The sequence below is a fragment of the Tetrao urogallus genome (genome assembly GCF_951394365.1).
Source record: "Tetrao urogallus genome assembly, chromosome: 4".
In the NCBI taxonomy this organism is placed as follows: Eukaryota; Metazoa; Chordata; class Aves; order Galliformes; family Phasianidae; genus Tetrao; species Tetrao urogallus.
The window spans coordinates 38,969,507-38,997,218 of record NC_136817.1 but is presented as its reverse complement, the minus strand read 5'-3'; the positions used below and the strand labels follow the sequence as shown (position 1 = coordinate 38,997,218).

Below are 27,712 nucleotides of genomic sequence, written 5' to 3'. Positions count from 1 at the left end.
GTTAGGTGAAAAAATGTGTATATAATCTGGCTATTCATCAGTGGAAGGAAATGCTTTCGAGGAAGCTGCAGTAGCAGAGCCATAGGGAGAGCTGCTTTTTGAACCCATCATACAGCAGAACAGTTTGTCAACTTTCAAACTGAAAAAAATAGTAGTAAGAAAGGGAAGTGAGGCTGTTGTGTTCTGGCTGTAGTTGTTCTTCTCTCACAAAGCAGATGTAAATGGAGAGGCTGGGACCACTGCCATGTGCTCAGAGTCCCGCAGCTAGCTTGATGTGATCTGCTTTCACCAAACTGCTCGTGCATAAGCCTGCACATATATTTAAATCTGAGGAAAACCTTTAACAATGAGAAATATGCCGGTTTTGGACTAGAAAAAGGCAGATTAATGTTACAAAGGTGTGCGTGGAAGTCTGACCCTACTTTATTCAGCCGTCTTTTTAGGGAGACATTGTTCGAGTTTTTCTTTCTGAGTTTTTCATGTCCTTTATGCTAAGCTTGAATCTGAACCTTGGCAAATCCGTTGTGGGAAGATGCAGAGGTTTAGAGAGCCTTGCTCCTGGACAAAACTAGCGCGGAGCCGTGGGAGCGATGTGCCGCCCGCCCCGGTGAGATGCGCCGGGGCCGGAGGAGACAGCGCCCGCCCTCTGCCGGCAGCAGCCCGCTGCGCACGGGAACGCGCAGGAGGGAGCGCAGTCACAGCCACGCAACAGCCCGAGCCGGGAGCGACCCACGGGGGTGACCGAGGCCACCTCCTGGCTCCACGCTGCACCGCCCAAAATTCGGCAGCAGGGCTCACAACTGTGATTTCAGGCAAATCAGTGTGGGGACCAAAAGGATCAAACTTGTTTGATTGTTTCGTTTTAAGTGCTACAGAGTATTTGTAGATGGGAATAAATAAATAAGAGATCTGTCACTTCACAGATAACTTGCATGACAGATAAAGCTCTTTGATATATCATTTGGTTGTAGTTCGAGGGCACAGATTTCAGTAACAGGCAAGGAACCAAAGCCTCACTGCCCTTCAAGAATATAATATCCTTCACTATTGAAAGTGACACTTACACATCTCTGAATCTTTTGTCTTTATTCCCTAGGTGTGTGTCTTCAGCTCCAGCAGCACCCTACTGCACAAGTTACAAGCTTGATATTAACAGGATAATATGCAGAGTACTCAGTATCCAGCAGGAGCACAGGTACGGAACCTGACCCGAACATTAGCATAATTACTTGAAATGTAATTCAAGTTTTTTTTCCATTTTAGTTCAAGGATGTCCCCTTCAGACACCATAAGCCGAACTGTTCTAAAAAATAGTGAGGGCAACATTAATTGCCATACATTTATTAAGCAAGCAGGAGCATGTGGAGGCAAAAACGTGTCATGAACAGGACATAATGCCGCCCCTCCGTGATTCAGCACAGATCTGAAGTGAAGTGAAATGCACTTTAAATCCTTTTCTCTGGGTAGGGAGGTATACTTTGACCAGAGCCTTGCTAATATAACACCCAGACTGAAAGTTTAGCACACTGATATAGCGTGTGAGCTTGGGTGGTTTTCAGAAGATCTGGTTCCTTAAATGAATAAAGTACACAGTGATGTATGATTCTGGAAGTTGAAACGTAATCACCTGTTTTCATAGATTTTGCTAGCTATGAAAGAAACTTTCCTCAGATCACACTGCTACCACAAACAGTCATTCCCAGCATGAAAAACAAACAAACAAACAAACAAACAAACAAAAAAAAAAACACCAAAACCTCAGAAGTTTCAACTGGGAATGATGTGTTGCTCTTGAAATGTGGGTAGTTTCATTTGCAGATCCACAGTATCACAAAGGAAGTAATTGCCTACAGATATAAAACTGCAGCATTTGATGCCTTGTGGTACATATGTCAGTGAAGTTAAGAGATATGTATCACACCTGCTTTTTTGATTGTACTATGCTGGGCTCTGCCATACGATAAGAACAGCACGGCAGAGCCTGAGGGAATGGTACAACCAAAAGGTGTGTGGTATGCCTTCAATGACAGGCATGCCACATGCTGCTGAGCGCTGCAAACAGCCAGGGGAGTAGCTTGAAAAATGTAGCCCTTGCTCAAGTACTTCATGCTGCTTCAGGTGTGTTTCAGTAGCTGAGAGCATTCTACCACATGTAATCACCTAATGTGGAGCCACTCTGCTCTCTTATAAATATTCATGAAGTGAGTGCTTTCTGAGGTGAGTTGCCCCAAAGTGGCAGTGTCTATCTAGGGACATGATGCTCAGGGCAGGAATGAATTACTGAATCTTACCCGTAGTCGTCAACCCATGAACAAGATTTCTCTGCTGTTCAAACAGCATTGCTTCTACCTAACATAGGGTACCTTATTACCTCTGCTCCAGTCGTGATCCAAATTTCCCAGCTCTGTGCAATGGGGATCAGGAAATCATTGTTTTTATACAGTGCCTGCTGCAATGTATCACTTCACCTCAGCTGTGCCACTGTAACAACCGAAAATATAAGTTCCCAGTCTGTTGAGTGCTGTAATTAGATTAATTTTTGTATAATTTTTTATAAATGTAGAGAACCTCAAGAAAACATCTAGAGCAAAACCTGGTAATTTATACTGCTATTCACGATGTTGATTATAAAGGCTGATAGGACTTTTCCAGTCCAACCTGCCTTCTACATGATTGTTTTGCAACTCCAGATGCTTGAGCAATAAAACACACTGGAGTCAAATGTACCAGCTCTGCACTTTCAAAAACTGCCTTTTAAGAGCTGAAAATTCCTGAGCTGACAGCAGGGGTGAAAAATTTCAAGTACTAATTCAGAACCTTACTCTAATTTAAAAAGCTCTTTTGGAAAACAAGCAAACAAAAACACACACAAGTCACATAGAAACACACAAACATTACCCTTGTTTGCATAGTCACTTGCCATAGATATGAAATTGCTGTTTCTTGAATCTAGCTGAATATACCAGCCAAAATAGCAGCTGTTAGGCACCTAGATTCACCTTCCAAAGCAAATGTTTGAAACCCCATATTTCTGTCTAAAATTGGAGATAATCATCTGCTTCAGACAATTTTCTGATGGGTATTCAGTAGTTACTAAAGGCATTTAAAGAAATTTAAATGGTAAACTTAAGGTGGAATATATTTTTAAGTCACCTACTTTTCAAACATCCAAGAAAACATCCTCTCCAGCCACATTCCATCAGAAAGCAAAAACAAATCCACCTTGGAATAAACCCAGACAATTTGAATTTTCTAATCCCAAATCCCTGAATTATCTCAGTCTTTTAACTGCATCAAATCTGAAATTTATTAAGCTGGCCTGATAATTCTGCTCACCTCACAAGGAGAAAGCTAAAGAGTCCGTGGGACAGCTTTCTGGATGGGCCATGTCCTATGTAGTAACATTTGGGATGCCCAGGCACAGGTAGTGTTTGTCAGTACGTGGAGGACCTCTGAGAATGCTCCATGGTTTGGGCATGTGCAGCAGATCGGATGCACTCTCTTATGCATAATGGAGCACAGAAAAATTGGAAAACACTTTCTCCAGAGAGCCTCTGTTTAGCTTTTAAGTGCTGTTGTTTGAACTGCCTTCTGTAGGTCAAAGCATATTTACTTCCAGCAGGAAAGTGATTCCTTCACACCTTAGGCTGCACTACTCTGGTTCCTTTGTCTGCCACAACTTGGGTATTCGGAAAAGACTTGCTTTGCCCCCCAGCTGAGAGTTAGCTGTCCCCATGCTGTCACTTGCATGCTGACTGTGATCAGCTCTGCTCCCCATGCATTATACCAGAGCAGAGGCTGACACACTGGCAGCCACTAGAGATCCCCAGACAAGGCTGCAGGGACATTGACTTGAAATTGGGATGGACCTATTTAATGAGGTCACTGAGGTACTAACTAGAAACTAAGCCTGAAACTATAGGTATTACTCCTGGGAAGACCCAAAACATCAAAAATAAATTAACTCCATTTAATGGAGAAACCAGACCTCCCTCTCCTGTCTCTTGTGGCACTGGATGTGCCCGTCAGCTTGTGCCTCAATGCATTCAACTTCCATATTTCAGGGATTTATTTTCTTGCCTCTGCAAAGTTTCATCTAGCACAAGAGAAACAGCAAGTACCCAACAAATGATAGAAGCTCCCAGCTTTACTGAGTTATGGCAAAACTGGCAAACAAATGTCATAGATAGGGAAATGATCTGTTCGCTTCCCACACACCGCGTAAGGCTGGGGAGTACAAGGACTGGGATGTATGTAGGGCAAAATAATTAAAAAAAAAACAAAAACAAAAACAAAAAAAAACACAAACAAAACAACAAAAACAAAACCAAACAAACAAAAAAACCCCAACTTGTTCTGGAATTATATTCTTGTTCAGAGTTCCCCTTCCACTGCTTACACAGCCTCCAAAGTAATGATGGAGCCTCAGTGTTTTCTAAACTGTGATGTAGAATTGGAAACAGGCAGGACTAGAACACAGAAGCTGCTGGGCTTGAAGTGTGATCTCCCTGGGGCACCTTCCTGGCATATCTCCCTTCTGAAATAAAGCTCCCAAAACCCAGAAATAGGGATGGTCCATATGGGAAGGGCATTAACATCACAGGGCTGATAAGTAGCTATTGGGGCCCCAGGAAACTCTTCTGCAGCATTGCCATGGCAGCCTCATGCTGCTACTTCTTCCTGACGGGCAGAAGGCAAAAGCAGCATGTCTGGGAAGATGCATGAAAAAGTGCTGCTTGTCTCATGGGCAGCTCTCCTTAGGGAGCTTTTGGACTGCAGGAGAGGCTGCCCAGGGCAGCACAGTATGCTATGGGACTATAGGTCCCTGGAGTAGGTGCAGCCTGGCACATGAGAAGCTGTGTCTGGGCACTGCCACAGGCAGCCCACCTGGGCTCTGCAAGGGGAACAGCAACTTAAAAACCAAAACCAGCAGCGAATTCTAAGCAAGCCCTGGTCGAGCAATGAACCTCAGCTGTGGGCACTGCCTGTGGGATTCGGTGGACAAGCAATGAAGGCAGAGGGCAAGAGAAGGCATGTTGAGGGTGCTGGGCTAAGGGCTGGGACCCTGGGGTGACCTCAGCCTTTTAGGAGAGGCGGCAAAGGAAAGGAAAGGGAAAGCCGTTCCCTGGGGAAAGGGGCTCCCCAACCCCCTCCCGGGGTAGCCTTTCCCCCTGCTCCCTCAGCCGGATCTGGGAGGGCTGTTTGCGTTCGGTAGTGTGTATGTGTGTGCTTCAGCATCCGCGCAGGGGGAGCGGGGCAGGGCTGCGGCGGGTGGTTCCCAGCCTCCCCCGCCCCCTTTCCCTCTGGGTTCGCTCCTCGGCTCCGGCTCGCATTTGAGCGCAGGCGGGCGGCACAGCCCCTCTCCCAGCCCGGCCCTGCCCGGCCCCCACCCGTCCCCGCCCCGCGGGCTGTGGGCTGGAGCTAGCCTCGCCGTTCCGAGCCGCTCCGAGCCGAGGCACCCGCGGGAAGGCAGCGCTCCGCCGGGCTCCGCTACGCACCCCGCCATGCCGCGCCCGTGCCCCGCCGCCCCCCGCCCCGCCGCACTCCGCGCAGCCTGAGCGCCTGCGGGGCTCCACGCCGGGACGGGGCCGCCGGCGGCTGAACCGGCTTCGAGAGGCACCTCTCTGCGCTACCGCCCGGCTATGGGGAAAGGGCTGGAGGGCACGGCGGCCCGCTGCGGGCTGGGAATGGGATACCTGCTGCACAGCGTGGTGCTCCCCGCGCTGGCCGTCCTGGGGGCCAGCCGGCCCGGCTCTGCCGCGCAAGGTGAGACTGCGGGGTCGGCGGGCGGGGCGGGCCGGCGGTACGCGGCCAGCGGGGCGGCTGCTCCGTCCCGTCCCGGGGTCTCCAGCCAGGAGCGGGGCGGGGGGGAGCAGTCATTGGGCTGGATAGGGCCCGGTGGGGCTGGGGGCTCTGCGGGCACAGCAGGTGGGAGCCGTTGCGGCCGCTCCGACCCCTCGGCAGAGGTCTTTGGTGAGACCCGCTTCTCCCACGCTCTGCTTCTTTCTTAAAGAGTGATGGACCCGAAGGCAGTTACCGCGTGTGTAGTATCTTTATTTTATGTTACTGTTTTATTTTCGCCGGGTCGGGGGCTGCGGAACGCATTTACTAAGTATGCTTCTCTCCGAGCTTGTGTGCAAATTCCCCCATCAAAGTGAAAGTGGCTCCATGCGTTCCGCGGTGCCTGGAGCATCAATCACAAAGAACCCCGGTTCGGTTCGCCCCAGCCCGGCTGCTGCAGGCAGGCACAGCGGGAAGCAGCTTCTGCTGCCAGATAAAACTTTCTCGGTGCTTTTCTCCTCTCTTCCCGGGAGTTTGAGCTGAAGTGGAAATGATGGCTTCTGCTGAGAAATACTTTTCTACGAGCTCCTCAGCACTGGGGGGAGAGAGGTTGCTTCTGCGTGTGGGCAGCACAGCACGTAGCAGGGATGTGCGCGTTCGTTAAAGCTCTTGCAAATTCCCGGTTACGTTGGTAGCGAGAGAAAGGAATTGTCAGAAGCTGATCGCGTGTTTCATACCTGCCGAGAAACAGCAACGTGCAGCAAAGCTTTGATTTGGAGATGTCAGCACAGTGCAAGTGGAAGAACGCTGGTTTCCCCCTCATCACTTCAGTCGAGAGGCACTAGAGACGGCCTCACAGCCCGACCCCGTGCTCTCTCCCAGCCATCGCAGCCTACTCCTCTCCAGCCTTTGGCCTGGGGAGTGCTCCCGCCCGTTCTTGTTCCCGTTGCCCCCGGCAGGGTGTTGGGATGCAGTGTGCATCGTTTTTGTACCTTAACCCTGTTAATCCTTACCCGGTGGTACTTGCTTCACCCTTGGTCACGTTTCCACAGTATACCAGGAATTTATCTTGCAGGGATATTGGAAACCTGGTCATGAAAAAGAAACTGTAGAAAATGGAAGTACAAAAACCGATTATGCATCATATCACATTTCTGCATCATTTATTTCCTCAGTTGCTTTCCTGTTGGCCGTGGCTGGGGCTTGATGTTTCTGTTTTTCAAGCTTTTATTAGCACCATGTGCACACAGACCTAGATGTCAGTGGCTTCATGTCAGTCTGTGCAGATCTGAGGATTGAGAAGATCCCCTTGGGCAGCAGGACCTGGAGTAGCAAGGAGCCTGATGTCCTGCTGGCAGGACACAGGGACCTGCTGCTCCACGTCTGCCTGCTGCAGGGCATCCTGCACCCGCTGCCACGTGTTCATAATGTAATGCTGCATGGCAGAGTGCTGTGTGTGTGCTTAGGGACAAGACCAGGGGGCATTAGTGCGGGACCAAGAAAGGCAGGAGAGGTCTCGAGCAATATTTCCCATCATTTGCCATGTCACACACTTTCCACGACTGGGTGGAAAACTGAGGGAGATAGTCATTTGGTTTTGACTCATTTTTTCCACGGCTGCTTTTATTTTTGTTTCCTGTTTGTTGGATGTGGGTGCAGAATTTGGGTGCAGACCTGGCTTTGGCATCCTTCCCAGAGCTGAAGGATTTTCTGATTGGTGTTTGTCTTAGTGAACTTCATTTATGTATGCATAGTGCTTCTGTAAGGCAATGAATCAACAGTTTAACTGTGCCCTCTTCAGGAAGTTTTCTTACTATATCTCACGGACAAAGTTTTAGTGCTCTTTTGTTTCTATGTTTCCAAAATATGCAAATATTAAAATGATTCTTATGCAACCTCATTCTCCAAAGTCATCACCCAGTTGGTCAATCTTTTCTGTGGTGGAACCCCTCCACTAGTTCTTTCATTCACAGACCCTTGAAAGGAGCAGAAATGGAAAATGTGGCACTCCCCAAATCAGCCTTAGTCTTTTCTGATTTTCAGTGGGTCTGGAGCCAGCTGACATGGTTTTAATTGTGCAAACAATTCAGTCGTCCTATGTGATGCTTTGAAAAGCAAAAACAACAGCAAAAAAAAAAAAAAAAAAAAAAAAAAGGCTTAAAGGGGTGGCTGTCTTCAACCAGCAAACACTGACACAGTTATAATTTTAAGAGGAATGGAAGGAGGTGCATTTTTTTTCCCCCCCAGTACTTGCTCCTAGTGCAATTTCTTATTTTGCTTTGCTTCTCCATTCCCCAACCAGCTTTATCTTTTGAAGCTGGCTAGGGAAGCCGTGGGCATTGTGGGGCTTCTGCTTTAATGCTTTCCCTTTCCATTGCCTCTTGGAAAATAAATGTATCAATTGAGTGCTTGGTGGATCAGCCCCCATGCTCCCTTGCAGAGAGATTCATATCATTGCATCCCAGAATCCTCCTGTAAACCATTCAGCAGTCCTAAATACACTTTTTTATTAGCATTTCTTATCTTATTATCTGAAGCTGTCTTAAGTATTTTTCCGTTGTTATCAGGAGAGAACAGGAAATGGCCCCAATGTTAGAGAGAGCCTGTAATTTTTAAAGGGGAGTGAAAAGGGCCAGGGAAATTATCAAGCCAAAATCAGTTTGAATGTGATGTTTGTTATATTCATTATACTGCTATATATTTAAAAAGCCCCATTAAAAGGAGAATCCAGGCATCCCAATATGCAAGAGAAACAAACAGCCAACTCCAGACCTAGCTGTGCTCAGCGTCTTGGTGCCATCTGCCGTCAGAGCAACTTTCCCTTCTTGTGTCTATCAGCAGAGACTGTGCTTCAGCTGTTGTGCTTCCCTACTTTCTCTTCTCTTTGGACCTTAAAAGGGCTTTGCCCCACAGCCCTATTCTTTTTTTCAAAGATGGGTGGGACAAAAGGAGAGCTGAAATGCCTACCTGCAGTGGTGAGTGTGGTTCTGCCAGCTTCATGGGCTAATAATAATGCGGAAGATATGGGTAGAAAAGTTGAAGTCAAAGGGGCTGCATGTGAATGAGGTTTTGTCTCATTTCTTCCTTTACAACGAAAGTGCATTTTTTATGCTTAACCTCTGAAACCTAATTAAATTAAAGTGATAATTTAAAAAGAAAACTGTAAAAGAGCCATATGTGCAGATATTTGTCCTACCCCAGCATACTCCTTATTACCAACAGCAGCAGTTTGAAAATGCTTGGTGCGGAAAAAGTGAAACACAACGTGTGAATGTATGAACCTTTTGGGGATGCGCTTCCCAATTAAAAAAAAAACTAAATGCATCTTGTAAAAGGAAAAACAGACTTAATTTTCTTGATGTATCAGTGGACCACTTGTATTTGATCGTGTGAATGTAATAGCATCTGCGTCAGTAAAGCCAAGGAGTATTTCACTGTGAACAGGTAAACCCATTTGGAACATTATTCTGTTTTCAAGCGTTCTGCTCTTGCAGATTTCAGAGAAGTTCACAAGTTTGGGCCAGATGTTGCAGCCCTTACTTGCCCTCAGTAGCATTTTAGTGCTGCAGAGGCTTCCCAAGGAGCAAGGTGGGCCCATTGGCTGACTGAGGAGCAGTTTCAGCAGGATTAAAATGAAGTGCAGAGATCCCTCAGTTGTGGAGGGAGTTTCTCCATGGGAATGAATGAGTCAGAATCTGTGCTTTTGTCTGTCCAGTCTTTAGCCAGTTGGTTACAACAGTTCCAGAAAAAAATAACACAGAAGTGCATGCATCAAATACAGCCCCCTTCTGATGAATTTTCAGCATTACTGTTCTTGCCATTATTCAGTATAGTAAGAATGCATTTGTGGTTTCTCAACATTTCCACAATCATGCAACATTTTTACACCCAGTCATTTTACATGCATCGTTCAGCACATGACTTTTTTTGTTTGCTTTTTTTTTTGTAGTGGTTTCAAAGCCCTGGTTATTCACTGCACTTTGTGACTAGCTTTGTATGTGAAAATGTCAGAAACAGGAAAGAGCATTAACCATATTAAAAAGGCTTTTTCTAATTGAATTTTCCAAATACAGTACATCTGAGAACTGTGTTCCAAAGACAAGCAAATCATTTCCATAGCTGGTCTGCAAAGCAAGAGAGGAGAACATGTGGATTATATTTATCAGGCATTTTCAAATAAATATCTTTATTTTTTTGTACAAGTAGAGATGGATGTTTTGAGGCACAGTCAGTCTGTCCAGTTGAATGGGATAAGGTGCAACATCTGTTCTCATGGTACATGAGAGGAACTCACGCTGGTAGAATGGTAGTTGGATATTTCTGTACTGTACATGGTCAGAATTTTGTGTATATGTAAAACACTGGGTAGAGCTAGTTTGAAACGTGAAGCTACGCATATTTTGCCTTGCTAGCCTCGAAGTCTTGTTTGAAGTAACCTACAGCATATGGCCATGTTTCTTCCTTTATGGTGTCTTTCAGGACTTCACATTGTTGGACTTTTGAGGAATCTGGTTCCTGAATATTGAAAAAATACACATGAATAGATAATAATAGATAATATATAATAGATAATCAGAAAAAATATTTGTAATTGCTCTAACGCTGGGGAATTTCTGAGTATGTTACTCAAAGTAGCAGACTGTTTACCGCAATGGAGACAGATGATTTGACTCAGTGTGAGTCTCAAGCATTTGGATCTTTGGTTTGTCATCTAAAACACGTCATATCCTTGAAATAAAGGTTAGTTTAATCATGGGTGCTCTGCCAATGCAATGTGTTTCATGTAACTGTATATATGGTGCTATAGGAAAGAAAGGTGTTCTTTTTTCCCATCCTCATGTCCTCCCTCTGGGTCGGGAGAGCAGTGTGTGTGTTTGTGAAGTGTGTGTGCTGCTGGCCACCCAGTGGAGGTATTCAAGTTTAGCAGGCAGCAATCTTGGCACCAGTGCCAATACAGCGGTAATTACATCGCCTGTCATTTTCATTAGCTAGTTCTGCTTTGACATTCGACTCACAGGTATAAACCAGCGTGAGCTTTAAAGCATAAGTCAAGGATGCAGTGTAAGGAATAAGAGGCAAGTGGTGGTTTTCCAGTTAACTATGACCTCCATCTGCAGAGCTGCAGAATAATGCTGTACAGAGGCACAGTTCAGCTCTGACTGTTTCCAAGGGCTGAAGAATGGTGGTGTTTTAGGTGATTTATTGTGTGTGCTCAGCAGAGTCTGGTCTTGGGAGTCAGTGCCCCTAGAGCTCTCCATCATAACATTATCTAAGAGGTGATCTGAAGGAAACTGCAGTAAGTCTTCTGGGAGGCCAACTGTATCCAAAAGAAGACTTAACTGGCTTCATTTGTAAGTGAACATTTGAAAATATGTTGAAAATGGAAATGTTTGTGAAGCAGCTAGCATTGAGCAAATAGAAACAACAGAATTCTCCTTAATTTTGCACATAATTTGTTACCCCATGCTTAATATAATGGGGCCATCTGCAAATATTCCAGCCCCAAATTCTGGCAGTGTGACAGGGAGAGGATTTATGCAGTATTGTCTTTGTATTTGTACTAGATGTGCTTAAACATTTTGCAGAGTGTAGATTGTGGGTTGGTTTTTGTTTTATTTAGATTCATCTTTCTAAGGTAGGGATGTGGCACACAGAACTGACTGTAAGCCATGGGCGTACATACTAGCAGAAAAAGGTGAAATGAAACCACAAACTGTAGTGTGATCCAGTTGCTTTCTTCAAGGCTGGCTCTGCACTTTCAAGTAGCATTCACAAGTCAGGCACTGTGGTTCAGAGCATGAGCAAGAGCTGCTAAAGGGTTTCCCAGCTTGACATAACCTTGGAGATGCTCTTGTGCAGCATTCATCCCCCCTCTCCCCCAGGTAGTCGTTATCAGAGCAGCTTCCTATCTGCCTTCCCAACTTCATCCCAAATCACATGTGTTCAGCAGGAAAAATGGGATTTTCTCCTAATTCACCAAACACTGGGACTTGGGGAGTCCTTTTATAGTTTGGCACATTATTACCTAGAAGCTCTGGGCAAAAGCAGTTTCACTTAAAAATTTTATCAATGCAGAAAACTCCATTGGGGCAGGGGAGGAGAGGAATAGTTTTTGTTTATTTGCTTGGGGGAAGGGGATGTGGCTGACACCCTTCAAGAAACCTCCCACCAACAAGAAACCTTAATCAAAACCAGAAAGGATTCAGTTCTTTTAGCAAAAAGGTCAGTAACATACCAAATATTTGTTCTGCTGGCCAAACTCTTCTTTTTCCTCCCCTCTCTAAAAGTCTCCTGGATGTTCAGTGAAAATAAAAATGTTAGACATTATGGAATATTCAGACAATGACAGCTTTCATTCTTCTTTGCATTTATAAACATATCCCAAACAAATTTGTGGAAAGTTTCACTATTAAGCTTGAATTACAGTCCTGATTCAACACAAATTAAGGCATGTATTTGCAGCATTTCCTAGATCTTGTGCTCCTTTTATATCTCACTGATTTGACTGATGCAGATTGAGGTGGAGAAACACAACTTGGCCATGGTGCCTGCCTCAGGAAGGACAGGCAGCACTGGGTTTAGGTGAGTGTTTTTGCTAGTCCCCAAACACACCTCTCCCTGCTGCTCTAGCTTGCGTAGATGCAGTAATCCCATAAAAGTAGGGTCTTTCTATACATAGTGCAGTGCTCAGTGCCTCTCCAAATTCTCACTTTTCTTTGTTATGAGGTCTGCATTGGAACAACAAAGAGAAGGCAGCAAAGAAGTTGTGTGTGCACACCAACTGGTGGCACCCCACATGGGGAACATCTACAGTTGCCTCCTTAGGATGGTTTTGCTGTGTTTGCATTGCTGGAGATCGTGAGAGTTTCTCATTGGTTACACTGCAGTAACAAGATTTTTAATTCACCTTGCTGAACTGGGAGGAGAGCTGTGTTTTATTGCTGTTTGGTGGAGAGATGTCAGGTGAACTGCTGAAGAGTGTGTAGCAAATGTGTATGGGAACCAGAATGAGAAACAGAGGCTTGTGAATTCTGGAGATGGTGTTTTTTCTAGTCCCTCCTTCTCCTCATCTGAAAATCCCAAAGATGGATACTGTGGTGGGAATGCTGTGCTGAAGGCTCTCAGATGTTTTCCTAAAATTGAATTTACCGGGTCTACCCAACAATTTGTTTATATATGCTGGCACCCAAAAGATGCCTAAAAGATGAAGGGCAAAACCACATGCCATTGCTCAGAACAGGGATGCTTTGTGGGAACTCTGAATTTACACTGGCAAGTGTTTAAAATGGACTTGGTTAGACCAGTGAAATTATCCCAAACAGCCTACATTTGCAAGGAGTGATAGCAGTTCCAGTGGGTAACAGCAGTGCTGCTGTAAATGGAATAAGGGTCACTGCTTTGGGTGGATTTGTTTTGTTTAAATCTGCAATTCAGGAATATCATATTCAACTGAATGAAGCAGCTTACACCCTGTTGCCTTATGAGTTGCCAAAGCCCAGGTTGCCTAGGCAATTAAATCAGTATCTTTTTTTCTCTCTTGGAGGTAACATTATCAACAATAATGCTAAGGAGCTTGGAAAGGTTTTACTGGTCTGGCAACAGCTGAGAATTTTCTTGTTAGGTAGTTCTTCCCAATCCCTTTTTAGTTATTTTCAAGAAGTAAAGTAGCTTTATTTCTTAGTCTCATATTGAGTGAGAGGTTGAAACGTTAAGCTCTGTGGATTAACGGTGTATCCTTTGAGAGAAAGGAAAGCCTGCGTTTTCCTTGGTCCCCTGAGTAGTGGATGTGATTTTTTGAGAGATCTTGAATTTCATCAACTAGACAGGGGGAAACAGGCAAGTAAGCTTTAACTTATCTGTCTAAAGAGTTTGACTCCTCTGTGTGAGTTTAGGAAACCTGTTTGAACTCCTCGTTTTTCCTTTGCTTGATTTTAGTACATCTCATGAGGCAGCAAGAAGAGATCACCACAAGATGATTGTTAGACATTCAGAGAGTTTTTGAGAGCTGTGTTATAATCAGAACTGGTTGAATAACAATTGGAGTGTGAATTCCTGTTCTCCTATGGTATTCGGTGTATTTATGTATTGCATAGATGTATCGCTTGTCTTCTTCAGTTCCAACATGCGTGTTTATACTAGAAGTTTACGTATTGAGAGAAAATAAGGATGTAGTCTCCCTGAATAAGGTTAATTGCAGTTCAGTCATATCAAAAGGGGGGAATGAGAAGTGGGACCGAATAGCAAGTGAGGTTAAGACTGTTCTCGTGCATTGGATTTACCCGCACAAACTGTAACAGATCTACTTCTGTTTGCTGAGAATAATTCAAGGTATGCATGTGCACTCTTAGTCTGAATTAATTTTCTCTGTTATTAATATGTCTCCCAGTTCTGCCAGCTGCTCTCAGAATTAACAGATGTATTCCTTTCACCTCTCGATCGTACAGCATCAACAGCTTTCAGCAGCAACCAGAGCATGTAGCAGCGAGGCGCTCAGTCTGAAATTTTGGATGGTCTGCAGTCACTGCGAATAAAGTGTAATCTCTATGGCTTGAGCTTTTGTTCTAAGTTCAGGACAAAACTCACTGGTGTTTTCAACTAGTAGGACATAAAATTTCCTTTCTCTCTTGTTTGCCACAGATCTGAAAATATGAGTTAATTATGGAAAAATCCGAATTCTGTCCAGTTAAGGGATGGGGCTATAATTAAATGGTGAAGAATATGCCCTGGTACCAGCAGTGTTCCTGCTGAATTGGCTCATGAATTACCAGTATTCCTTGCTGTAAGCTTTTTGGCCCAAAAGCTGCGATGGTTTTTGGAAAATCATCATCCCCATTAAAAATTCCTTCCACACAGACATTACAAACACAGCTTAGGGACTTCCTTTCTGCTTCCTCACCAGTTTCTGAAGGTGAGGGTAACTTTTTCAGTCACTTGCTGAAATAAAACACGGTGTTCTTCTTATGCAGCACATCTCTGCTGACAAGGATACGAGTGCTGGTTTTCCTTGTCTCTCTCATTTAAAATAGGTGTGCCTTAGCAAGTAGGAAATGCCTAATTTCTTGGTTATTACTGAGTAACTAGAAAGTTTATAGCTAGAAAGTTCAGAACTTAGTGGTGTCAGTTTACTTTTCTTTTTTTTTTTTTTTTCCCCGTACTTAAATCAAGGATATACTTACACAAGTCCAGGCTATGGCCAACAAAATATATAGCTCCATTAATTTCAAAGACAAGACATAGCAGCTGTAACAGTTTTGTGTAAAAAAAAAATTATGTCAGCACAGTAGAGTGAGTCTCACAAATACACGGACCTTGATATAGACTTTTTGTTTGTTTGGTTGGTTTTTTGCTGTCAATTTTTTTTTGTATGTTTTGTTTATTTTTAAGTTCACTAATTTGAATACTTTCGTGGCTTTCCATTCCTCTTACATGTAGTGATACGGCTTAGCTGTACAGAGATTAATACCATGCCTTACTTGAAAATCGGTTGGTGAGGATCTTCCAGGCAATTTTTCTTTTCTTGGGTTTTGCCACATTATTTCCAGTAGGAACACTGACCACCAACTGTAGCAGATACCCGCATAAATGTCTATTACACACAGGTGAATGCCTGGCGATTACCTGCCTCAGCTTTCTGTTGTTTTTAACTGAAGTCCTCTGCTACTGTAAAAGCATACTCAGGCTTCTGAGGCTGGAGTTATAAATGTAACAGCTGGTAATAAAAGCGGTGATTATCCTGGGCTAGGTAGCAGAATGAGTAGCGCCATGTGTGTTTTGACAAAGGCAAAAATCTTCAGTTTCTGCTAGCTTTTGTGCTTTCAGTGTCCTGCAGTATTTCTGTGTGAGTCATTTTTTTTTTTTTTTTTTCTGCTAAGTCTTTTATATATTAGTTCAGTGTAGTAAACATAGCTTATTGGATAAAATCTACCAAATCTTGAAAAGAAAAGTACTAGTTCATTTACTTGCGTTGTAAATGTGTCTATCATTTTGCAATCTCCAGCAGAAAGTCTTAAATTTGCATTTATAAGAACTATTTACAAAGAAAACTGATTTTACATGACAAAGTGACATGCCATGGAATATGCATCTGCTAAAACTTTGTTGATGAGCTTATTTTACGGGAACTTGGTTTCATTGTAAAAAATAATAATAATAATAATAATAATGAAAAAAATGCTTTCTCTTGGGGAAATCAACCAATGACAATACCTACATCATGTTTTTCTTACTATCTCATTAGTTTTGCTGGGTTGCTTGGGATTTACATCTGAGTAACATGAAGAAAATTTGGTCTTTTGTCCTTAAAGTTTTATATCTGCCAGCACCAATGCAAGATGTGTATTTTGTTTGTGGAGGCCGGGCTGAGGTTAAGTTGGTTTTAAAGATAACAGTAGATTCCAGCGTCCTTGCATTTGTTTTGTATTTGGTGACAGTCACTAAATCAGAGGAAGGAATGTTCAAACAACATGCTTGAGGAAAAGTGATTTTTATAGAAAGGGCCCGTTCCTGCTAATAGCCAGTAACTGCACATAACCCCACTGACATTAAAAGTCCATTAGCTAAGCCCAGTTTAAACAGCAGCTGATGCTATGTCAGCTAAATGTACAATGGAATTTTTCATGTAATGCAGCAATAGCACTTCTGTAATTTTTTTAAATGTATGTACATTAAGTAAAGCAAATGTCATCTGATAGTAGTAGGATGAAGAGTTCATATTAAAGTAGGGAGAGTTGTAATCATACTGAAGTTCCCATCTGGCTGCATTAACAGGAAACAAAAATAGAAGAGAAGCAATGAGCATCAGGTTTGTGAATTGAAGCTAAATTAGCAAATTCAGCATACAGACTTCTGTAACGCTGCATAACCACAGACCAGCTTATCTGTTTGGTTCTTTACCACGAAATATGTTATGACCTTGCTCAAGAACATTTTCTACTGAAGCTAGTAACATGCTTTGTCATGTAGAGCACTGGGTTGCCATGGGGGGGGGAAAAAGTTATTTGCTGTCTATTTAGGAAATATGTCTCATTATGTAATATGAGAGCATTTAAACTTGTCACTATACAGTGTTTGTATGCCTCTGGTCCTAAATTCTAGTTAACTATTTCTACAGCAAATAGCATCTTACACATACCACTTATGTATAGGAAAAAGGATACAGAGGGGCAGTGAGAAAATGGTGCGTGTTTATTAAAAATAAAGGGAGCATGACAAATGTTGAAAGAGCAGAAATGGTCTCATCTTCAAAAGCAGCCAGCAGAGTGGGGTCCTCTCCTGGAGCACCACTTAGCACCCAGGTTGGCAATTTGAACCCAGTTTAATTCTGAAAAGTTGTCTTGAAGTCACCTTTGAAAACAGATGTTGTGCTATAAAGCCATTGTGGAGGCTGTCTAAGGGATGTTTAGTGAGCTAATGCAAGAACTGAAGCAGAGGGGTAATTAGCTCGTTGCTGTCGTTCTCACAAACTTCACCTCCTCTTTGCTGTTATCAGTCCATTAGTGAAACCTTGTACAAGTACTGACAAGAGCAGAGCTTAAATACCTGATCTGGGTAGGCATACCCACAGCAAAAATCCTGCAAGCACATCTGGAGGGCTCTCTTAAACTCGTAACAAACCACGTTAATAGTGCAAAACTCTCAAATGTGGCGTGAGGCTTGGCTGATTTTTTTGTTTAATTATTATTTTTTTTCTTCCCAGGCTGCAGGAGTCGACATTAGTAGTGTGCTCAGAGCAGACCATGTGTTTGTGCACCACAGGCTTTAAGGAGAGTAATTCAATTGCATTTTTTCCCTTCTGGAACATAACATGTAAACATATTACTGAACTAAAGCCTGGCTTTAATTACAAGCAGTAACTTTTCATGTTGACAGATTTTCACATGGAAAGCTTTACTGAAAATGAGAGGAGACTTTTTTTTTGCCATCATTATTTCTTGCTGCCTAGTGCTTTTATCAAGTACAGTAAAATACCATTTGTAATTAATTCCAGTGGACATGTTTAATATAATTACCAAACAAAATCCTGTTTACTAACATATTGCTTGTGAAACCAGTCTGAATAATCTGGTCTCTGCACACATAAATCAGGCAGTAATAACAGCTGTAAATATTTCACAATATACTTAAGAGTGCTTTGATTTTAATACTGAGTCCACTTTGGGGTTTAAAGGATAAAAAATAGGTCAAAAGTGACTTTTTCCGTATGTTTTTGTCTCATCTCTTGCACCATTTCTCCTGTTATTGAAAAAAAAAAAATCATTATTGTATTTGATTATAAAAAAAAAAAAAGTAAATATATACATTTTCATGTGCTGGGAGAATTATGTAAATGAATTAGGCTGGAGCTGACAAAGTGATGCTGTTCATATTGACATGGGACAGTTACAGTCATGAATACTTTTCATTGGAAGAAGAATTGCAATACCAATATTCTTCGTCTTTCAGAAAGTTTTGCTATTTTTACCCATCTGGATGTCTGTCTGTTGCACACTAAGCCTGAACCATGTGCATAATCATTTTCATCTCCTAGTTTTATGCAGACAATTCAGGGCCCCCTAAGGACTGTGAAAACCTAAGGTGACAAGAAGCTAGGTTTGTAGCAGAGTGCTGGGAGACTTGTGAGCCTGTGATGTACTAGATGGAGGCTTTCAGGGAAGACTTTGAGTCTGTATTTAAATAGAAAGAGAAGAGGAGATCAATAGTCTAGTACAGAATAGTTGGGGTTGCATGAGGCTACTAAACCATCTTTGCGTTACGATTGTGTGTGTAAATGTGTTCAGTTCAGAGAAGGGCCTTGAAGTTCCGTGAAAAGGTTTATAATCATCCTGCGAGTCTTTTTTTTCCCCAAAGCAAAGGCTTTGAAAAACAGTAATGCAAACCAAAGTATTTATCATTTTATTTTTCTTCTGTGGTTGGATTCCCCCACTGAAGTTGACATAAATTGGCAAACATTTTGTCCATCACTTTCTTTCTTCTTTTTCAATACCTGGAGCTTGGCTGTGGCTCAGCAGAGACTTTTTTCATAGCAGGCCAATGAAGATCTGTGACGTAACTGGTACTCCAAGACACCGTTAATATTTTCTGCAGTTAGTAAGAACTACAAGGATTGTTTGCAGTCATTTATGCAAACAAAAACTTATTGTTAAGCAAAACTTCTGGGATGTTCTGATTGTGCCAGCTCTCAAAGATGTCTGACATTTGTACAATTTTCTCAGCTTTCTGGTGTCATGTAAGCATTTTGGAATTCAGTGGGTTAATACATATGCATTTCTGGCTCCCAAGCTGTGAAGAGGGATGCTTATTAAATAAAAATTGTAAGGGTTTTCTAATGTACTCATTTATTTTTCTTTCTTCTTTATGCTCATCAAAAGAAAGTCTAGTTGATCCTTTAGCTAGTTGATCCTTTAGAAGTTTCCCATTTTGAACTGTGAATTTCAGGACTTCCATAGAAGTACATTAGTGGGGAGCTATTTGCTGCATCTTCTGCAAGGTCAAAATTTGTCTTAAAACGCTCTTGGATACTTTTTGTCAGCTCCTGAAGTTTGGTTTATTTAAGCATATTAACTCTTAACCATAGTCCAAAGTAGAAACAGTGGTTATTGCTTGTTGTCTGAAGTGGCATCTGAAAAATAAATGCACAAAATAACCTATTTCTTATTATTATCAGTCATGCTTATGATGAAATAAAAGTACCAGGAAATGTTTTGTTAAGGTCACTCTTTAAAAAACAATAAAAATCAAAACTTCATTCTCTATCAGACTTCATCTAACTTTATCTTGCTTTTAGATGGTCAGTGTTTTAAGATACATCAATATGCTTTCTTAAATATAAACTGCTGTCATTTTGCAATCAGTATTCATCACTATCAGCTTCATATGGGCACCTAGGAATGCAAAGCTATGGTTTGCAAAGGTGTAACTATACAGCGTGCAGCAGGTGATTGTTTCTGAAGAGGCTCCTAAATAATGTACTTTGATTTTTGGAAGCTGAAGTGCCACTTCTCAGTTTTCTGAGAACTTGCACCGAAGGCTGAGTCATTGGTTGAGAATACTGCAGTGCATGAAAAATACTAAACTGCTTTGTTATGTGTATGTGCATACAGTGTCCACTGTCCTTTGAGAAATTTTTATATATATAATTAATTAATCACAAGGAATTTCTGAGCTGAAATAACTTACATAAATGTTTGTACTTTTCCCCCACAAACACAACTAAAAAGGTCATGTGAGTCTATTGCAAGCCTACAGACAGTGAAATATTATTTCGGAAGATGCATTTACCTGCAGGGTGAAGAGCTGACCTGACAATAGCCCTAGGCTCAAAATTCTGTTTTCCTGATTTGTGTGCTGGTTTGTTTATCAAATGTGGGATTGTTTAATATCAGGTGATGTGACCTTTGGTTTTCAGCTGCCACCATTATCTAACTGGAAAGATAAGTCTTCCTGTAGTAGCAAAAAAAGTTTAACAAGATTTTCTGCAGTACCATATTTTCATGACTTGAGGGCCACCTGATCTGATAGGTGTGTGCAAAAATTTCACAGAATCAGAATCTCAGAATCACAGAGTTGTAGGGGTTGGAAGGGACCTCCAGAGATCATTGAGACCAACCCCCCTGCCAAAGCAGGTTCCCTACAGCAGGTCGCACAGGTAGGCATCCAGGTGAGACTTAAATATCTCCAGAGAAGGAGACTCCACAGCCTCCCTGGGCAGCCTGTTCCAGTGCTCCGTCACCCTCACCGTAAAGTTCCTGCACATGCATGGGTCTGGGGCTAGGGAAGGCCAACAGCATTTTGGTTAGGAAGGATGTAGACACCAGCTGGTGTAAGCATACATATAAATGCATCTTAATGTGTTGAGGTGCACAGGTAAATTGTGTATGCAACTTAGCCTCATCTGTTCATCACAAGTTTCAGCTCTTGGGCTTTAGTTTTTGAGCCTTCTGATTATGATCAGGTTTGCTGCCTTTCTTGGATGGAGGGGCCTTCAGCAAATGCGTTCCTTTGCTAAACGCTTTAGTGCAGTGCCAGATGAGGGCTGTGAACAGCTCCAGTTTTTACAAGATTGTGTTCATCAGGGAGAGATTTCTGTCTCATCTGTTGGGATGGAAAAATTTCCATGTCTCTAAGCATGCCTTTAAAGTAAATGAAATAAAGGAGCAGAGACAGCAAAGCATATCAGAGATCAATCCCAGTGCTAACAAAGAGCCCCACATTAAAATAGGGAGGAAAATGTTTCTATCTTTACAAGATCTTGTCCCACTAGAAAGAATCAAGAAGAAAAGATAGCCATCTAGAACAGCAATTATTGGCTAAAATGTTTTTTACGACTGCTAGTTGTTTGGGAATCTTTTAGTTTTTAAAAAAAGCACAGCTTGCAGAAATTTTTTGAGAAGACATTAAAGCCACTCATCACCTCACCAGTGCAAAGGTTTGGCCAAGTATGATATTCAAAATGAAAAGACTGTGCTCATATTGCCCCTAGAACAGAAATATCTCCCTGATCCTGGTCAGCAAGTGAACTTTCCTCAGCAATTCTGGGTGTCACTGAGGCTCTGTCTAGCTGCTGCACTTGCCAGCTGCTTTTGACCATCTCAGAAGGTATTTACTAAAACAACACTAAAAGTGAATTTTCATCATTGGCTTTTCTCAAAGTAGGCAATGGAAAATTAAAACAAACAAAAGCCAACCTGAATAGGATTAGTGGTTTCAAATACTAATTAGTAACAGTAGAAAAAATACATTTCTCTGGAGAATTAAGAGTTTTGAATACATTACAGTATTTATTTTCATTTCCCTGGGCGGCAAAACAGATACTGCACTGTATAAAGAAACTAAAGTATCCTCCTTGCCCCAGAACATGTTTACAAAGATGATGTACAAAGTATTTCTTCTATTTTACTTGCATGAAGGCTTGGGATGGGAACAAACTTACTTATGGGATTTAAGGCTGAAGAAAGGCAGCATTTTGTTCTTCCAGCCAAACAGAGATTTGTTCTGGGGATCTGGGCAGTGTGCATTTAGCAACTGGTTCTAAAGCCCATGGCAGACACATGTGGGCAGTCTGGTTAAGGTTACCAAAGCGTGTGCTGCATTATGCTACTGAAAGCAACAAAAGGAAGATTATTATAAAGAAACCACTCCTTTCTGTGCAGGCACAGAACACAGAGCTGGCTGGGTCTGCCTAATTACTGTAAGGGCTCGTGCAGTGCTCTGTTACTGGGGCTTGTTTGCAATCAAGTGGGCTGACTAATGCCCTGACATAAACCAGAGGAAATGGTTAGGAGACAGGCCCGTAATTACCAGCAGCAGGTGCCCATAAAGAAATGCCAGAGAGATGTTTGGAGAGGCACATGCTGCTTTGGGATAGGCCTCAGTAGCCTCAGACCAGGCTGGCAGGCAGGTCAGCAAGAGCTGGGGTGAGTGGTAAAGCACTCCATGAAAACCAAAAGAAAAGTCATGTAAATTGAAGGGTTCTTAAAATAAATGTTTTACTATCTGTATGCTTTTATCGTCTACACTGTTGTAATTACAAGGCCTGTTAAATAACAAAGTAGTACTTTAAAAAGCAAGACAAAAAATAAAATTGCCATCTAGTAATCTCTTAATGTTGTGTCATTTATTTATTTTTTCAATGGGAGTTCATTCCTTATTCATCCGAAAACTGTTTCAGGAGTCTGTGTGTGGTGTGGGCAGCACTCAGAAGTGCAGTTTTCCAAATTGTTTTTTTTTTTTTCCTGGTACAAAAGATACCTTAGTGTCATCATTGTCTCTAAATGCCAGAGGAAAAACTGCGGAGCTGAACAACAACAAAAATGGCAGAACACGAGGTGTTTTGGTGAGAGATTTGGAGAAAAGATGATGTAAAAAGAACTGATAAAGTTGATTTAAGCGCTTTGGGGTTTCATACTCATGGAAAACGTCAAATGAAAATGTAAAGTGGGAGTGAAGGCAGAGTTCTGCACAAATCATGTCTCTCATGACCAGTCCTATTAACATTTCAAGTGCAAGGACACTTTTGCAACTGTCTGTGTATCAGTGTGGTCAGTCAGTCCTATTCCTCTGCGTGCAGCTGTGCAAGGCTATGGCCTAGAACAAGGGATCCTACCAAAACTTTCTGATAAGAAGAGGAACAGCCTCTTAGGAAGCATTTTAGAACAGGAATATCTTTGAAGAATTGTTAATGTAAACTCCCTGTTACAGGACCTCTCATCAGAAAAGTGTTGCTGATGTCTACTGATTACATTTCTTTTTTGTATCTTGAAAAGTAAATGATATTTTTTTTTTGTATTGATGTGCAAGAAGTGTTATTGAATCTTTCTTATGAGTCATCAGTGAGATCTATAGAAGCCTAACTAGATTGCATCGTTAAACTTGGTAAGATTGCCAGCTCTTTTTACATATGCAGAAGAAAGGAAAATACAATGTTCCTTTTGGTTATTTAAATTATGTGTGAGTGAGTGAATTTTATGGATTCAAATACTTCTTAGCATAGAAAGAAAGCATGATGGATCTATATTACCCCATTAATTCCAAAATATGCTTAGCAGGGATTTTGGGGGAATACTTTGTTTTGCTGCCTAATGGTACCATATATTTATCACTATGAAAACAAGCAAAGAAGTCAATCGTTCATTATGTGTGCCAGAAAGGCTTGCCACAGTCACAATGGTGATATGTCAAAACTCAGTCTCACTTTAAAAGAACAGGAAAGATTTATTCTGGAACTGTACCAAAATGGACCAATCCTTCTCAAAAATATGAAGCTGGGATCAATTTTGCAAAGTTAAAATAAACAGTAGTCATACTTGACCCAGTATATTATGCTAACAGAGGAAGAAATTTAAAGGGCTGTGTGTATCTATGGATTTGGCTTAATTTAACATTAAACATGATACAGTGGATCAAAAATTATCCACTAACTTAAAAACTATTCATAATAAAATTTAGGAAGAGTTTTCAGTGCATTTTTATATTCCACACTGTTTTCTTATACATATTTTTCTTTTTATGCCACTTGAATGAATGAATGAAGGCTGTCTTGCAAGGGACATGCAAAGCCAGTGCCCCCAGTGTAAGAATTGCTTTGCATAGGGAGGGCTCAGATCACACTCATCAGAAGCTCAGAAAGCGTTCAGATAAATACTGTACATTTTTATTTGCAGTAGGAAAAAATGTATCAGAGACAGGCATATGTAATTATCTCCATTTTGGGATGGAAACTGGAGGAGTGAGAGGCAGACCTGGAGATTCAGCAGACCCTACAATTCCCCTCTGGTGGGCTTACAGAAAGCATGGAAGTAATTTGTGGTATGAAGAGGGCTGGCATTTCTTGTTCCCAACCAAAGACCATGGAAAATGTAGAAAGACAATTCTGGGTTTTTACATGGTGAGCTGGTTCGTGAGCAGTCTTGTTGCTGCTTCCTTACTTCATCTTTGCTGCTCATCCTCAGTGAGCTGCTAGAGCAGACAAAATTAGGAGTCAGATTTCCTAATACTTTTCTTCCCATCAGGTAGACAGTCTTTCCAGAGCATTTACAAGGATGTTCTTCCTGCTGCCATGAAACTGGAGCCTATTGCTTTTCTCAGCTCATGGAATAGGCACAGGTCAGCTCTGTTTTTCATTTTTTGAGTCATGTTGCATATTCAAGTACTCTTTTTCATTCTGGGTAATGGCCGTGCTGGCTCTGGTGTTTATAAAATTGTGTTAGCGCTGGAGGAAAAAGATCTGTGGTACGTCAGACCCTTTATTTTCTCCTGTGGAAGATAGAATCTAGTATCTAGAAAATCCATTGCTTGGATCTCCCTGGGTGGGAGCACCTGCTGAAGCCAGCTGGAGAAATCATCTGAGCTGGCATAAGAAAAGTGCAGAATTACCTGAACAATATATCTAAAATGCATTGCTGCATCAAAGAGGGAGAGGCAAGCATGTTACCTTTCTTTTCAGGTATAAGTAACACAAAGAATAAGGGCCTGGTTATTTTCCTTTTAATTGAACAGTTTGGTTAAGCTTCCCTGCAGTTTGGAGATTATTATAGTAATATACATAATATATTTGAAAGATAAAGACATTCTGATGGCTGTTAACGTGTAGTTTTCTACTTCAGCTAAGCTCCTGAATTCTTCTATTTATTGATCAAGCTAGCATTTATGGTTATGGGATGCCAAGAAGTGTTCGACACTCCACATCAGTAAGAACACAAGGAGTGAGCACAACTGTATGTGCTATCTCCAGGTAGGCTTCCCGGCAGTACATTTCCAAGAAGACAGACACTTCCTGTTTTGTAACAGATAAAACTGAAAAAACAGAGAGATAATTGAAAACAGAGAGATAATTGAAAGAAGGCAAATGGGTGGACACAAAAATGAAGGGAGATAGTTGGAATTAATTCTTTGCTGACATGTTGTGGGCTCCCCACTCTTCAGGGGAGTGTGCCTGAGGGTTGTGCAGAGAGCATAAAACTAAGCTGGTTTGGATGAGGGTGGAAGGGTGCTGAGCTGTCTGAGAAGACTCCTGCATGATCCAGTTGACAGCAGCAGCGAGTGCAAACAGAGCTGTTTGCAGCTGCCAGATGGAGGTGAGGGCCATGCTGATGACTTGGCTGTCTCTGTCCGGAGCCCTGCTGCAGGCAGGCAATGAATCTGCTGAGTGTTCATGGCATGCCTCAGGGGGAAATAAAAGCTTTTGTGAGGCATTTGCTAACCTGGGTTAGCAAAATACTGGGTATTTCCAGCAAGCGTCTCATTCCCAGGCTTCAGCTGTCCCATGGTGGAGATGGGTGAAATCATAAGCCATTTCCAAAAACCTCAGCCCAGCTCCTTCTCCTGAGCTCTGCTATGTTCTCCCTGGAGGCTTGTGTATGCCTTCATGTTCAGAAATGCTTCCCTGTATTTTGGAATTTCTTGCTTTTCAGAAGTCTGTAAGAGGTGACCCGTTTCAAAAAGCTGCCAGTTTTTATCTTTCCATCAATACACCAGGCTTCTCTGGAGAAGGTGGAACTGGTGCCTTCTCCAAGCTAAATAAGGTTTCCATCTGATGTTGAACCTGGGAATATTTTTTTACTATTTTGTTATATAACTGTGGGTCCAAATGGGTGTTTCATTGAGTCTCAGAAATGGCAATTATCACCATGTTATCTCAGTACTGATACCAACCATTACATTAAGAGGTAAACAACATTCTCAGCAAGTTCAGAAGCTGGGGTGAAAACCAAGGTAGAAGTATGCTAAACACTTGCATGCATTTGACTGGTATTAGAAAGAAAAATGGACCACCCTAGTGCAACTATAGCCAAGAAAACCGAGTTTTGGATAAGTGGCCAGAACAACCCTTGCTTTTTGGAAGCAGTGAGCAAGAGTTCAAGCTTCATACAAATCCTCCTTAGCTACTGTATGGTAACTGTTATGTCATGGCTTGAACCAGTGATAGAGCACCTGGTGAAGGGGTGTGGCCAGCCCTGGGAGCACAGGTGTGAGCACTTCACCTGTGTGACTGGAAGGGGTGGATCCAGGTCCAGCCCTCCCTAACTCATTTAAGAGCTGGCAGCTGACTGGGAAGGATCTCTCCTTAGAGACTGCCTTCTCTGGGAGTTTCCTGTAAGCCGTACTCCTCAGAAATTGGTAAGCTATTTCTTCTTTGTTGTGGGACTGATACTTTTTTTGGGTGACCTGAATGCTGGTCAAAGGCAATTTTACCTGCTGTTGCCTATTCTTACAGCTACAAAACAAGGCTGTGCTACAATAGCTTTAAGGTACTGCTGAGCTTCCCTGTGTTTACAGTGCCCGTACTGGTGAGGTGTACTGATAAGCACAGGAGCTCTTTCCTTCCTCCTGTTAGTGGTGGGTATACTGCTTTCAGCTGGGTGCTGCTAAAACATGGCAGCAGCACTGCTGAGAACCTAGATGAGCTATTCCTGCCATAAACTCCGTTGTCTCCCATCCTCTCCTTTTGCACGGCACTTTGCAGGCTTTGTGTAACAGACCTGTGTTACTTGGAAAGAACCTCAAGGATCATCAAGCTCCAACACAAGTCATCCTATGATTATACTCACAGCCTTCAGGGCGCCCTGATAAGCAAACTACTCTAAAACTGCCCTCAAATACTGGTGACTGTCACTGCTGTAGCAGCTAAAGCTTTATGCCTTTACTATAAGAAGCTGCATGACATTTCTGTGGGAGGCCAGCTCAGGCCCGCAATTCTGACAGAAGGTTACATATAACAAAAATCCCTGGTCTGCAGCAAATGCAGTACTCTGCATGATATTCACTTTTGCTTTGCTCTTCAGGCAAGGAGAGTTTGTTCTCTACGGCGCTTTAAAGTGAATTATCTGCTTGTAATTTGCACTGCAGCGATAGCTGTGCTTGTCACTTCTGGAATGGAGAGCTGAAGAAACAGGATTTGTTTTTTGCATAGGAGCAGTTGAGCTTTTTGGCACATGATATATTTTTGCTGCTTGTATGCAGACAACTGGGCAGGGGGTTCCTATTAAAATTCTGTCCTCTGATCTTCACTGAGTACTTACCTAAACAAACACTGTAGCAGAACTCTCATGTGGTTGCTTTGCTGGCTACTTTTTTTTTTTTTGTATTAATGGCACAAAAGGATTTGCTTCCCTCTTTTTTTTTTTTTTTTTTTTTTTTCCTTTCTTTCAAATCAAGAGGCTGTATTAATGATGGGTATTGGATCATTTATCTCAGATGTTGCAATAATACTGTGCAAGGTGAAAGGAGCAGAAGAACAATAGAGTTGCACTCTCTTTGCACTGTCGACCATCAGGCTGCCCTTGAAGCAGCTTGGCTGGGATTTCTGCACAGAGAAGCTCATACTGTGTCCCTGCAGAAAACACTGGTAGGGTTGCAGTGCGTGGGACTGTCTTTTGCCCTTTGTGCTCAAGAGGAACTTGTTGAAGAATTTAAACTCCTTATAAAAACAAGGAAA

General features: G+C 42.3%; 1 protein-coding gene across 2 annotated transcripts in view; it reads left to right on the top strand.

The window, feature by feature from the left end:
• Positions 1-5,642: 5,642 nt before the first annotated feature.
• UNC5C (unc-5 netrin receptor C) overlaps positions 5,643-27,712 on the top strand; it is a gene marked incomplete at both ends in the record, with an annotated part of 232,011 nt that continues 209,941 nt past the window's right edge. For both annotated transcript variants that reach the window (XM_079534620.1, XM_079534619.1), the window contains one exon: positions 5,643-5,766. In XM_079534620.1, the coding sequence (XP_079390746.1) occupies positions 5,643-5,766 (124 nt within the window). The remainder of the gene's footprint in view (positions 5,767-27,712) is intronic.